The sequence below is a fragment of the Seriola lalandi genome, unplaced genomic scaffold (genome assembly GCF_002814215.2).
Source record: "Seriola lalandi dorsalis isolate HSWRI2012SDOR001 ecotype SW California unplaced genomic scaffold, Sedor1 jcf7180002054969, whole genome shotgun sequence".
In the NCBI taxonomy this organism is placed as follows: Eukaryota; Metazoa; Chordata; class Actinopteri; order Carangiformes; family Carangidae; genus Seriola; species Seriola lalandi.
In genome coordinates, this window is record NW_019525520.1 from 470,006 (window position 1) to 484,214 (window position 14,209).

The 14,209-nt window shown below is 45.5% G+C and overlaps 1 protein-coding gene across 3 annotated transcripts in view; it reads left to right on the forward strand.

Moving 5' to 3' along the window:
* Positions 1 to 14,209, forward strand: part of LOC111646337 (myocardin-related transcription factor A-like) — a 32,274-nt gene that overhangs the window by 438 nt on the left and 17,627 nt on the right. The window contains exons 1-2 of one of the 3 annotated variants that reach the window (XM_087170930.1): positions 5,444 to 5,894; positions 10,286 to 10,351. In XM_087170930.1, the coding sequence (XP_087027056.1) occupies positions 5,744 to 5,894; positions 10,286 to 10,351 (217 nt within the window). In that variant the 5' untranslated portion in view covers positions 5,444 to 5,743. Of the gene's footprint in view, positions 1 to 5,443; positions 5,895 to 10,285; positions 10,352 to 14,209 lie in introns of those variants that run through there. The other 2 variants (XM_023395816.2, XM_087170929.1) reach the window with 2 other exon arrangements.

A 14,209-nucleotide genomic window follows, 5' to 3' on the forward strand; every position in this document is an offset into this window, starting at 1 on the left:
GGGGGGTGAAGTGATGAAAAACTATTGGCTGAGGAATATGAAGTGAGAGGAAGAGCTGAAGACTCCTCTGAACAAACGGCGGTGGACAGGTGACGCTGGGGGTCGGTGGAAAACTTCATGTTTTTGGAGCCGCAGTGCGACACGTGACTCTTACATCTGACAAACATTCAACGCATGTTTTTGCAGCTGCAAAAATATGGTGCCATTATTTTTAGCAGTGTGGAGGAGAAGGGAGAAGGACCTCACTTATTCTGGCTTTGCTTTTTTCATACAGACTCCAGTTTGAGCGACTTGTGGATCAATAGTTAATAACTGCATTTTAAGTTTGGGGCGAATTCCTCCTCAGAGGCCTGTTGGAAAAAACAGAAAGACAGCTATGAGACAGGTAGATTATATTATTTTTAATTATCGAAATATGCTTATTGAGCAGTGCATCATAAAAACATGCATGACAGCTCCACCCGGGGGCGGAGGAGTTGGGGTTGGAGATAATTTGACACTTGTTTACAGCTCTCTCTTGTTTTAGGAAGCGCACAGGTGATGAAACTGGAGATGAGAGAGATATGTAGCAGTAAATAACAGTGTGTGTGTGTGTGTGTGTGTGTGTGTGTGTGTTGGGGGGGGGTATGAAAATAAAAGTTTATAGCCATAGTTTAGATATTTAAAATGAAAATATACTCTATAATTTTAAGTCTCTATCAGTCTAAGATGTTATAAGTCACAGTTTATATGACCCATGCTGCTTCTCTACGTCTCCGTGGCCTGAATGGAACAAATGACCCGTGTCCAGATATCAGTCAGTATAATGTCTTGGATCCTCGGTGCACCGCGGCCTCAGAGACATGCGCTCAGATCCTGCAGAGTGGAGCTGAGGGTTTGTTGAGTCAGGTTTTTAATGAACACACACAGTCACGCAGAAGTTCACAGAAGCTGCTTTTGGCAATGACCTCTTGTGACCTCTAGTCTCGCCCTTTCCTCCCCCCCGTGACGTAACCGCAAATGCACGAACTCCACACACACACACACACACACACACACACACACACACAGCCAGACATGTTGAAGGTTAATGAGGTTAAACACAAAGGTCAAGCACTATCTTGGCAAGAAAACGCTCACACTGTCCTCGTAGGATCGGCTTTGTGCAGCGTTCACTGACCGAAGGGAGTCTGCTCGTTGCAGTGTCTTGACATCGGGGGACGTGTCGGGATGTTAAATGGCGAGGTGAAGCTCTAGAAACGGAAGATCAGTCGGATGCTCCATCGCTTTGGTTCAGACTGAAGCTGCTGGATCGATTTTCATTAAGTTTTGTTCAGACACTCGTGGTCCCCTGAGGATGAATCCTCACGACTTTGTTGATCCTCTGACTTTTCATTTAGAGAAACCATGAGGTTGACATTTGTTGTTCGGAGTGACGTGTCTCAACATCTGCTGGATGGATTACCACACAGTTTGGTGCATAGTTTAAACACCTTCGCTGCTAAACAGAAACAGAAGGAGCTTCTTACTACTGAATCTACAATATGTGTAATACAATACAACAATATGTCCTGGAAGGTTAAAAGAGATGTGTGGTAGCCCTGAGAGCTCGATGCTCTGCAACTTAAAAAACATAAAAATACACAAATGTATTTTACAGGTCTAAATTTCAGAATAGTTTCCTAAAATTTTTAAGACCTTTCCTGCAAAAGAACCGTGTAATTATGTTTTAATGGCAGTTGATTCTTTCCAGTTAATTCCTGCCACACACAGACTTTAGTCTTCAGTTCGTCCACAGCTGCTCAGCTGAACACGCAGAAAGGTGAAATATAAAAAGTTTCCACTAATGAATGGATATAAACTCATTTAATTTCCCTATAATAAGTACCAAATCACATCTTTCTTATCAGGAAACATTGTAGGAAATTAAAAACCTGTAAAATTTGACACACAGGGAACAATAGTCTTAAAAAGATCTCAATATTAATCTTAGAGATGTTCGGACGGTGTCCACTTATTAGCTCGTTCTGAAGCTTTCAACCGCCTCCCACGGTCGGTGTGGAGCGGAGGCAGCCGGGTCGCTGTGGTGGCTGAGCCGACACAGTCCACGGCTGCAGACCGCTGGATTTGGTAGAAAGGTCTGGAAGAAGAACGTCCAGCGTTCAAAGTGCAGCACTGACCTCAGCCGACCCCGAGCTGGAGCTCTGCTCCTGTTTATTGATAAACAGCGATTAACATGTGAAACAACCAGACGGAGCTGCGTGGGTGGGAGAGAGAGAGAGAGAGAGAGAGAGAGAGAGAGAGAGAGAGAGAGAGAGAGAGAGAGAGAGAGAGAGAGAGAGAGAGAGAGAGAGAGAGACAGAGAGACAGAGAGACACAGAGAGAGAGAGAGACAGAGAGAGACACAGAGAGAGAGAGAGACAGAGAGAGACACAGAGAGAGAGAGAGAGACAGAGACAGAGAGAGAGAGACACAGAGAGAGACACAGAGAGAGAGAGAGACAGAGAGAGACACAGAGAGAGACAGAAAGACAGAGACAGAGAGAGAGAGACACAGAGAGAGAGACACAGAGAGAGAGAGAGACAGAGACAGAGAGAGAGAGACAGAGAGAGAGAGAGACAGAGAGAGAGAGAGAGAGAGAGAGACAGAGAGACACAGAGAGAGAGACACAGAGAGAGAGACACAGAGAGAGAGAGAGAGAGATTTACAGTCCACTCTGAGCCCTCGGCAGTTTGTTGTCTTTTATCTCCATGTTTCTGACCGATGTGAGGACGCACTTCACAGAGAGACTGACTCACACAGACACATTTTTCAGTTTCACTCTGACTGTTGCATAAATTATAACGACACAGTGAGTGTTTGTACAGAGTTATCGCACGTAGATACACACTTTCTGAGAATAAACAATCGCACACACCTACACACACACACCTACACACACACACACACACACACACACACAATCACATGCAGCAAAGCAGGATTATCCCTGCCAGCGTTTTGGTGGGGGTCTTATCGGAGGTAATGGCGGATCAGAGTCCTGATTCATTTCCCCCTCTCTTCTCAGACGGAGGAGTTCTTTGCCTGGGGAAACCATATCTCGCATATTAACACGCTCAGTAACGAGGACGCACACACGGACACATCGCCCTCCACATTTAACGCCGCTGTGCAGATTCTCATTGCTGTGAATCAGCAGTCTCCAAAATTTACATTTACATCTACAAAAGCAGACGCTTCCCAGCGTGTATGAAGCACTGCCGTCGCCACATTATGTTTCTTATTCATCAACGTAATTTGAACATGACGAGCACCGTCGGTTCATTGTGATGCTAACGGACAGATGAGGAGAGAGCGCTGAGGTTTTTTTTTTTCACCTTGAAAGGGCCGTGTCTCCCATTTTAATGTCGTATCATATTATCTGCTGTCAGCCGGGACAGAGCCTTAATAATGGAGATGAATGAAACTGTCAGTGGACGGCAGCAGGTGTTTTATCCTGACATGCAGGCGGAGAGAGGAGATGACGGCCGAGCTGAAAGAGAGAGATAAAGGCAGACTAAAGGCAGACAGGTAGTCATCACTGACCCGCAGAGAGGCAACACATCAGCTGCTGGATGCAGTTATTATCATCATCATTATTATTATTATTATTGTTTTTAGAAAAGGCCTTTAGCCCCGCCCACCACCTGCTGGCTCCAGGTGGACAGGTGAAAGAGCAGAGAGCATCAAGATGGTGAGAGGAGGAAACATCAGAGAGACTCAGTCAGACCCAGACTCAGAGGAGACCAGAACCAGAGACTAGCAGACGGGTCAGAACAGTTAGCATCTTTTCAGAACGGTTAGCGTAGTTAGCATCTTTTCAGAATGGTTACAGTAGTTAGCATCTTTTCAGAACAGTTAGCGTAGTTAACATAATTTCCGAATGGTTACTGTAGCTAGCATCTTTGCAAAACAGTTAGCATCTTTTCAGAATGGTTACTGTAGTTAGCATCTTTTCAGGACAGTTAGCATAGTTAGCATATTTTCAGAATGGTTACTGTAGTTAGCATCTTTGCAGAACAGTTAGCGTAGTTAGCATCTTTTATGAAACGGTTAGCGTAGTTAGCATCTTTTCAGAACAGTCAGCATAGTTAGCATCTTTTCAGAACAGTTAGCATAGTTAGCATCTTTTCAGAATGGTTACTGTAGTTAGCATCTTTAATTTGTTGATTTTGTTTGTTAGCTTGTAACTGGTAGTGACTGACACAGTGTTAGCAGTTATGCTAATGCTAATGCCCCCCCCCCCACAGACATTACTACTCCAGTAGTTTTTGTCAGTATTGGAGGTTGAAAAGAAGTAAAACAAGACTGAAAGCTTCTAATAACTTTGTTGCTGAGCACGAACATGTGAGACAAGTTCAATGGAAGATTTGAGAGATTTGAGGATTATTGTTGAAATCCAGAGTCTGGTGCTATTTTGTATTTCTGCTTACGTGCCTTAAAAACATTCCTGATTAATATTACAAAAAGAAAAACTTTACATTTAAAGCTGTTAAAACTTTGTGGGAAGAATCTCTCAGCAGCTCAAACATAACAGGTCAGACTCCGATTGATTTGCCTGAGCGTGACGGACTTCTCCGTGGTCCTCGTCATCGTTCACCCTGTGAAGAACACGTCTGACTCATGAATGTGAGCAGCAGCTCTGCCCTCAGTTCATTCTCATGCTGAGCTATTCATGCTGCCTATCAAATGTCAGCGTCTATCTCTGTACATCCATAAAACGGTAGCCTTTTGGTTTGATTTCTTGTTGCCGGTTCAGGTTACAGTCGTGCTCATGATGCCTGACAGAGGGTCAAGGGTCAGGTTTCAGATGATCTGTGGATGTGCCAGAAGGAGTCAAAGCAGTGGGTCTCCTCCTCCTCCTCCTCCTTCTCCTCCTCCTCCTCCTCCTCCTCCTCCTTCTCCTCCTCCTCTTCCTCTACCAAACAAGCTTTAATCCTGAGTTTGAGGAGAAACCTTCAGACATGTGAGGAGGAAAATAATGAACACAAAGCAGAGACAGGTGGGCGGAAAGACAGACAACCAAACAAAAAGGAAGGAAGGGGGAAAGCAGACAGGAAGGAGAGTAGGCATGCAGAGCGGCAGCAGGTGTGTGTGTGTGTATGTGTGTATGTGTGTATGTGTGTGTGTGTGTGTGTGTGTGTAGTGATTTCAGGCCTGAGGTCATGACGGCAGAGAGGTGTTCACACAGGTGCAGCGACACCACACTGAACTCAGATCAGCAGTGCTAAGTGAGAGGAATTTGGTGAGTAGGAACGGGCCTGGGCTCAGAACGTGTGTGTGTGTGTGTGTGTGTGTGTGTGTGTGTGTGCTCGTGTGCGCCTGTCTGTGTCCGTCAACGGCCGAATGACTGAGAAGAGCAACAGCTGTGACGGACACACTTCAGTCGCTCCTGTAGCTGCAGCAGCTTTGTGTTCGTACGGTCTTTTTTCTCTTACTGCCGTGACACGTTTAGAGAGGACGCCGACAGAGTGTCTCCTCTGTCTGATCGAGGAGGTTCTCAGAAGAAACTGGTGGAAAACGCCTGTTGAGATGAGGAGGAGAAAACTCTTTTGAGGGTTTTTGATTTCAGAAACTTTGCAGAACCTTTGCTTTGAAGAATATTCCTTCATTATCCAGCAGGTTACCTGCCGTCACAGAAGGATTACCTCGCTCTGTTTTGCGGATGTACAGACAGCTGCGGCCGACCACCGGCTTCTTCTTCTTCTCGCTATAATTTCCGTGGATGTCTCATTCGGCACTCGCCATGCTGGAGCACCTGCCCTGTGTCCGCATTGACCCTGCCCCTTTCAGGCCTCAGCCAATCAGCAGCAACATGGATGAGAGAGCCATACGGTTTGAGCTGGAGCGCCAGGCCTGTCAGAGTCTCAGACAAGGTGGGATACCTGTACACGTGTCACACTTGCAACACACGGGAGCTTTTAGAATCTATGTGACCTGCTGCTGTAGGTTTCTGTCCATATTATATATTACATATTACAAACTGCAGAGACTGTTTTTAGTGTGACGGCGCTCCGTGTGTCGAGTGTCGTCCAGGTTTATTTTCTGGGCTGAGGTGTTAAGTGGATCAAATTCTTTACAAGTGGCTGGGTTACAGCTGGGGCTCAGCCAGCCCGCGGGACAGCACACTTTGCCCCGAGCGCGTGAACTCAGCAACCCGCTGACTGTAGCGCCGCGGGCCTCGCAGCAGAGCCGGCTGCACGGAGAGAGAGGAGAGGTCAAACCCTGCGAGCGCTAAAGATTTTAGAAGTCAGTTTTCATTTAAATGTTTTAAAAACTTTATTCAGCAGCTGAAACAAACGTGAATTTACAGAGCGAGTTCCTGCGTCCTGTCACTCGGCCTTTGTTTTTAAAGCGAGCTCTCACAGAGAGACATTATGGCGGTTCAGACTTCACCAACCACACAGAAAGATCACCTCCACCTACTTCCACAGATGTTTTTTAGTCTGTAACAGGAAGGAGTGTGAACTGAATAAGACGGTTCAGTGGTGAGTCGAGTTGTGGCGACGGACGACCACACGGATCCTGTGAAAGTGCCAACGTGTGCTTTTAACAAAACAAACATGGATGACAACCAGCTGCTTGCAAAACCTTTATGAGAACCAATGCAAACATTTGAGATTCTCTTCATGTGACACACTGTAGGATTTTTATGTGACACAGACCCGGTACGTCTCGGTCCGCCGCTTGTCACAGCGAGCGTCTTTTCTCTGCGTGTCGGCGGTTTACAGTAACGGTCCTTTTAGCTCAGCTGGCCGTCCACAGGGATCGTGTTCCCGGTGGTTACAACATGGACACAAATAGAAAACTGAGAAGGAGAGACGCCGCACAAACAGGCAGCGAAGGAGTGATGATAGTAAAGTCAAGTTTACTTGTACAGCGCTCAATAACGGGATCACTGAAGCTGAAACTAACAGATGTAATAAATGAACACGAGCCTGAAGAGTTTGGACAAATTAGTGTCAATAGAAATGTGTTTAAAATCTCTCTGAAGAAGTGTTTTGAAAGACGACACCGACACTGAGGAGAAGGTGAGGGGAGCAGCACCGTCCATTCAGAGCTGAACGGAGGTTTGACTTGCAGAATGAAAAGAAAGTGATGGAGAACTGAAATATTCGGCTTTACAGATACAGAATAATATGAGCGGTGTAAACACTGGTGCTACAGGTGTGTGTCAGCAGGTAGTCAGGGGTCGGGGGGGTCGACCCCTCACCTGCTGTGCTCCATGTGTTTGTCATATACCTGTTTGTTAGCTTTTAACAAAGACACATAAAACAAACAAAAGCACAACTTGCAAACACTATTGTGCATTTCATAAAAACACATACTTATACTTTAAATTCAAATTGTAAAACATACATATATATGAAAAGGAAAAGATGTTCAACAGCGTTAAAGGCCGAACACACAGTCGACACTTACAACAGGGCTGGATTCACCGTGATTTGGAGTAGACAGATGTTACCAGCTGTGGCTAGCTAATGGCGAATGTATCGCCATCTCAAACAACAAGTTTGTCTGGGTTATAAGAGAAACCTTTCTGAGATCGCTCGGAGCAGGAGACGCTTTAATTAGCAGCCTCCAGACCCAGCTTCCACACAGATGGGCCTTCGTGTGAACAGAACCTGTAAACGATGCTAATGTCTGAAACGCTCCTTCGCCGTGGAGGCAACGCTGGGTCACTACTGCTACGTGGCTGGACACACACACACACACACACACACTGTTACATCCGACTTCTTCATAAGCTGTTTACATCGTTTGGTTTTCCTCCTACGTGAAGCTTGTGCGTAAAACTCCCGTGTGATCATGAGAATTGCTCTTGGTCTGTGTTACTCTGCTGTGACTGAAGCTACACTTTGCTCTTCTGCAGCTGCATCGCAGCAGTGAGCACTCTCCCAGAATAGATCCTGTATCAGCACATTGCATCACTTGCCTGTCATCTCTTGGCACAAATCATCTGCCTCAAAAACAAGTGGTTTCTGTGTGTGTGTGTGTGTGTGTGTGTGTGTGTGTGTGTGTGTGTGTGTGTGTGTGTGCATAGTGAGCGTGGGCAATGTTTCATGATTGTGTGTGTATAATCACACTACGCAGCTGTAAGTGGAGGTGTTTATCTGTGCACGTTCGATGTGCACTCCCGTGTGTGTTTGTGTGTGTTTGCAAATGTTATGCATGCTCGTAATGAGTATCTACGTTAGTGTTTGTTTTGTCAGTCCGCCCTTGTTTGCCTGCAGGAGCCAGTTAAATCTTTCCTGCTGCCGAGGGGAGAATCTGCACCATCCTGCGTCAGCCGCGTCCTCACCGCAGGAATCAAAGGAATATGAATGTTTTTTTATCTCGGGCTACTGCAGGACACACTGAGGGACCGTCTGCAGACTCTGCTCGTAATAGGCCACAGCGACAGAGCCTGCTCTCATTATTACCAACTTAGTGGGCAGAAAATGTAGGCAATGCTCAAACACTACAACACACAAATCCTTTTTTTTATGCTGTCAAAAACATGAATTGAAAATCTAGGCTGTAGTTTAGAGCGTCTGTGGACTGGAGATGAGACGGAAAAGAGCAACTAGAGGGGCAAGTGCACGAGACAGATAAGAGCTCGTCCTGCTGTGAAGCGGCAAGACAGAGGAAGAAATGAATGACAGCGTTATATAGTCGCTTTTAGTTGATGTGAGAGAAACCAACAGAGAAGAAGGCGGCCATGTTCAGATGTGTGTTTGTGTAGAGATTCAGGTTTAGGTCCCATCCAGTGTAAAGGTCTGTGTCCATGTGTAGTGTGATTATAGATCAGCTCTAGCTTCTATATTAATACTGTGAAAGTATCAAAGCCTCAGTCCACAGAGAAATGCACACAGCCTGTATTCAGAAACTGAGCCTTAAAACCAGCCGTCAGGACTTCTGGAACTTTGTGATGTCACAACAAAGCAGTCACCAAGCCCCGCCCACCTGGACCCACCATCCAAACCTTTGCAGGATTTGGTTTCTCTGAGTGTTTTTACCTGAAATCTGCTTTATTTTTCATTGCATCACTCAGAAAACAGTCAGCCAATCAGAAGAGAGATTCTGACTCTGTTGATCAAGTGACGCCCAGTGGGGTGTGAGCCCATGGCGTAGAAACGCTGTGTCGTGGAAAGATGAGATACACTTTGAATGTCATCGGGGCGATTGCCTTCAGCCCAGGAGGTACACCAGTAAATTCTGACCTTATAGATTTGACCTTTGACCTCAGGTCTGATCAGACATAATGATCCGGCAGTGAGGGGAGCGGGATCTGTACGCTCTGTGTCTCACATCAGAGGAGGGACAGAGAGAGAGAGAGAGATTTGTGCACTCACTCAACTGTTGTTGTAATTGAATATTACCGAGTAAAAACGTGTGTGAGCGCAGCGTATGGTTTACGCTGTGCAACACCTCAGCCACAGCTCTGCAGTGCTAACGTGTGAGCTAATGTAGCGAGTGCACATGGTCAGGGTGTGTGACACAAAGAGCCCTCTGCCCAGAAAATGCCTCCAGGCACCGTATTCTGTTACACCTTAATGCTGATTTCATGACCCAGATAGAGCTGCAGATCTGCACAAGATCGTTTCCTGTCAATTCACATTTTCATCCTGGGAGTTCAGTCCTCAGACGTGCTGCAGTTATGTTTTCTTGTTTTTCTGAGAAGACGTGAGGGAGGCTGAGGCCGTGGTGAGTCAGAGCTAGTCACCTGCAGGGAGTCCTGAAGTGTCGGAGCTTTCTCTGAAATACAAAGTGGCAGAAATAATTCAAATGAATAAAAAGCAGGATAATTAAAGTTATATTGAAATAATGCAAGTCCTACGTCTCTTTCCTTTATCTGTCTTTATCACTTTTTATGTCTCCAGTGATGAGAAGTGATGAATGCAGCAGTGAGGTGTGTGTCAAACACTTGAAACAGGAAACTGTCGGTTCAGCTGTGTGTATTTGTGTGTGTGTGTGTGTGTGTGTGTGTGTGTGTGTGTGTGTGTGTGTGTGTCCTTCCCCCTTTTGTAGTTTGTGACATAACTTTCGCACGTCTTCTCACAGAGGACCACACATTCGATCAGCTAACGGTAGATAAAAACCTCTCTGAGTTCCTCCGACTGTTATTTCTCACTTCTGTCACTTCCACGTTTCACTCGCAGGCGCTCTGATGATGATGATGATGATGATGATGATGATGATGATGATGCGCTCCATTCATTCTTCTGCCCTGACTGACTTTTGTTTCTCTTCCTGTTTGTGTGTCTGTGTCCGTCCTGCTGTTCAGTCCTCCAGCTGAAGCTGCAACAGAGACGGACGAGAGAAGAGCTGGTCAACCAGGGAATCATGCCGCGTGAGTAAAAAGCCACATGATGTTTTTGACAAATATGTTGCCAGGTGAATTTTTAACTTTTCATTCAGTCATGTAAAATTTTAATTTAAAGACAAACAGTGTGATAATGAAGTGAGAACAGACAGAGGACAGAACATTAAACCTGTCGGCAACTTTACTGTAACTTTTCGGTTCAATGTATTTAGTTTAATAATTGTTAATTATATTTTTTAAAAAGTTTTTCCAGCCTTTCACGACATAAACACATAGACACAGCTGATCTGAAGCTGTAGCCACTATTTTCAAGGTTGAGAAAAATCTACCTGTTATTTTTTTGGCTGTAAAATGCCACTATATCGTAAAAAATGCCTTTAATTTCACAAAGTGATGGATAGAAAAAGCTTTTTTTTTACTGAACCAACTGTCCAAATCCCAAAGATATCCAGCTGAGTTTGAGGAAGCAGAGCATCAGATCTTGACGTCTGAGACACACAGGATGTTTCATTTATTCTTAGGAAATGACTTTAAGGTTGTTTCATAGCTGCAGATTCATTTTCTACAATACAACTTTATCATCCACCTGAGTGGGAAATCAACACTTGAGTAAAGAGTAAGGAATAGTTTACAGAGAGGGAATACCAGCGTAAAACATTAAAACTTAACACATTGCAGCTTTAGCTTCACGAGCTACGTGGCTAATGAGGGCAGGTTAAAGATTGGACGCACGTCTCAGTCCGATACAAGACGATTCAACATTCTCCGACATGTCAAGTAAGTGATTGTTGCTCTGCAAACAGTTTCAACTAAACGTGAACATGTAACGTTGACGAGCGGCCGCCGTGTTGAACTGCATCAGCTTCAGCTGGCGGTGCTGGAAGCGAGCGAGCCGCTCTTCATTCGGTCGGCGGCGGTCTCCGCCTGTGAGAACCTGTTGTGTCGTGTCAGGTGTTTTTTTTTTTTTACCCCTCAGCAGTTTAGATTGTGGTTCAGACGGTGCCACCGTCTCCCGGCACGCAGCAGTTTCAGTCTACAAAGTAAAGGTGAAGTGAGGTCACGCTTCAACTGCCACCATGAAACATCCGCTCGCCGCCTCTTATCTGATTCAAAGTTTTCCTCTCGCAGCGTCGAACTCGCAGCGCTCAGGTTTGCCCCGACGTGACTTCTCTTCTGTTGCATCCATTCAGTTCAGCAGAACGTCAGATTTTATTAGACAGCAAGTCACTTTAGGAACAGCAGGAACATCTTTTTTATTATGAGAGAACAGCTGCGAATAACTGGACAGAATCAATACTAATCCCCTGTTGCTGAATGAACTTCAGCACAGTTTATTTCCACAAATACTCAAGTTCATAGTTGGTCTCACAATAGTCTCACAGCTTATTCAATTTCAATTTTTTATACATTGTCACACAGGAAGTGCGGTGTGCTGTGCGTCTTATCTGCTAGTTGTGGTGAAGGCTTTAATAAGCTGCCTGAAAAACTGTTTATGGGAACTGTTTTATCAGTCCACCTCGCTGTTTGCAGGGTTGTATTCTGTTCAGCATCACAAATACACACACACACACACTGTTTTTCTTTTTATAGCCGTTACAATACAACACCCAGGTCTTATCTGCTGGGGCAGCACGGCGGGAGGGCGACGCTAAAAGGAAAAGATCCAAAGTAAAATTTTACCATCGTTAACAGTGAGGGGGACAAACTGTACAGCTGAGTTTCTTATTATCCGTGTAGGGAGCGTATACGTGCTGGTGTGAGAGAGAGAGAGAGAGAGAGAGAGACGGTGCAGCGGCGATGAGGCCGAGCGTGACCAGAGGAAGTGTCATCACGGCTTTCGTGTCTTGACTTCTGCCGGAGCTCTGTGAAGGAACTGGCTGATGGAAACGTTTGGTTTCAGCGGAGGCCTGAGGCGTGATGAGGGTCACGTGATGGAGAAGGTCGGCTGCGTAGTCACTCTCATCAGCTGGAGGCCGAACTTCAAGCTGCTGGACCTGGTGGTGTGACGGTTGTTGTCATGTCACATCTGTAAATAGTGTGTACGTGAATATCCGAGTTGTAACCACGACACATTTTCCTGAAACATCCGATTTTGTGGGCGGTTTTTGCCTTTTATTTTGAAAACCAGTGATAGAGAGAGACAGGCAGGAAAGTCGGATTCAAACCGGCGCCGCTGTTGGTAGGACTGAGCCTTCACTGAACGCGCAGGTGCCAATCGTTCCCTTTGAACGTGCCACAAGTTTAGGTCATGGGTTAGAAACGCTGGTGCATCCTGGTGCCTACATTACCCACAATCCAACTTGACTGGCTGAGCTTTGGGTCGGACATTTCTTCGTGTTATGCTAGTAGCCTGAAGCAGAGATGAGGAGCGGGTTAACGCAGAGCCCACGTCTTTCTAACTCCTCCGCCCCAGATTAATTATTTTCCTCAACCGACGCCGCCTCTAGTGACATCACCTGAGGCAGTTTGTCAGATCTCGCCCCGCTCCCCGTGGAGCAGTCACAGGCTTTACGCAACTTTTTTTCGGGAGCCGTGAAACAGACTTTGATGCTTAAATCCCCCTGTTGACTTTAAAATAGGACTTTAGTTCTGTGAAGGTCAGAGTGAGGCCGGACCATCAGTCACTGACATTTCAGCTGCCTTCGCCCGCCACGTGACCTTTATCCTAATTGTCCATTCGGTCCCTGACGGGGACGCAAGGCAGGGGGACGAGTGACATCACAACATCTCTCCGACTCCCACCTCCTCATCCTTAAGTCTTCCCTCCTCCACTCCTTCTTCTTCTTCTTCTTCTTCTTGTCTCCCGTGTGCTACAGCCTCTCCGTCCTCGCTTCATCCTTCCCTCTCTCTCTCTCTCATTTCACTCTCTGCACTCTGCACTTTATCTCCTGACCTTTGACCTCTTCCCTTCGGTCCGTTCCTCTCGCCGTCTTTTCACCTTCTCATCCACTTCAGTGTGTGTTTTCTATCTCCCGTTTACTCATCAGAATACTTCTCACTACACCACATCCTCTTCTTTCATAAAACATCAGACAGATGTGTATAAGAGACAGTTATTATCATCATCATTATTATTATTATTGTTTTTAGAAAAGGCCTTTAGCCCCGCCCACCACCTGCTGGCTCCAGGTGGACAGGTGAAAGAGCAGAGAGCATCAAGATGGTGAGAGGAGGAAACATCAGAGAGACTCAGCCTGAGCTGACCCAGACTCAGAGGAGACCAGAACCAGAGACTAGCAGACGGGTCAGAACAGTTAGCATCTTTTCAGAACGGTTAGCGTAGTTAGCATCTTTTCAGAATGGTTACAGTAGTTAGCATCTTTTCAGAACAGTTAGCGTAGTTAACATAATTTCCGAATGGTTAGCGTAGTTAGCATCTTTCCAGAATGGTTACTGTAGCTAGCATCTTTGCAAAACAGTTAGCATCTTTTCAGAATGGTTACAGTAGTTAGCATCTTTTCAGAATGGTTACAGTAGTTAGCATCTTTTCAGAACAGTTAGCGTAGTTAACATAATTTCCGAATGGTTACTGTAGCTAGCATCTTTGCAAAACAGTTAGCATCTTTTCAGAATGGTTACCGTAGTTAGCATCTTTTCAGGACAGTTAGCATAGTTAGCATATTTTCAGAATGGTTACTGTAGTTAGCATCTTTGCAGAACAGTTAGCGTAGTTAGCATCTTTTATGAAACGGTTAGCGTAGTTAGCATCTTTTCAGAACAGTCAGCATAGTTAGCATCTTTTCAGAACAGTTAGCATAGTTAGCATCTTTTCAGAATGGTTACTGTAGTTAGCATCTTTAATTTGTTGATTTTGTTTGTTAGCTTGTAACTGGTAGTGACTGACACAGTGTTAGCAGTTATGCTAATGCTAATGCCCCCCCCCCC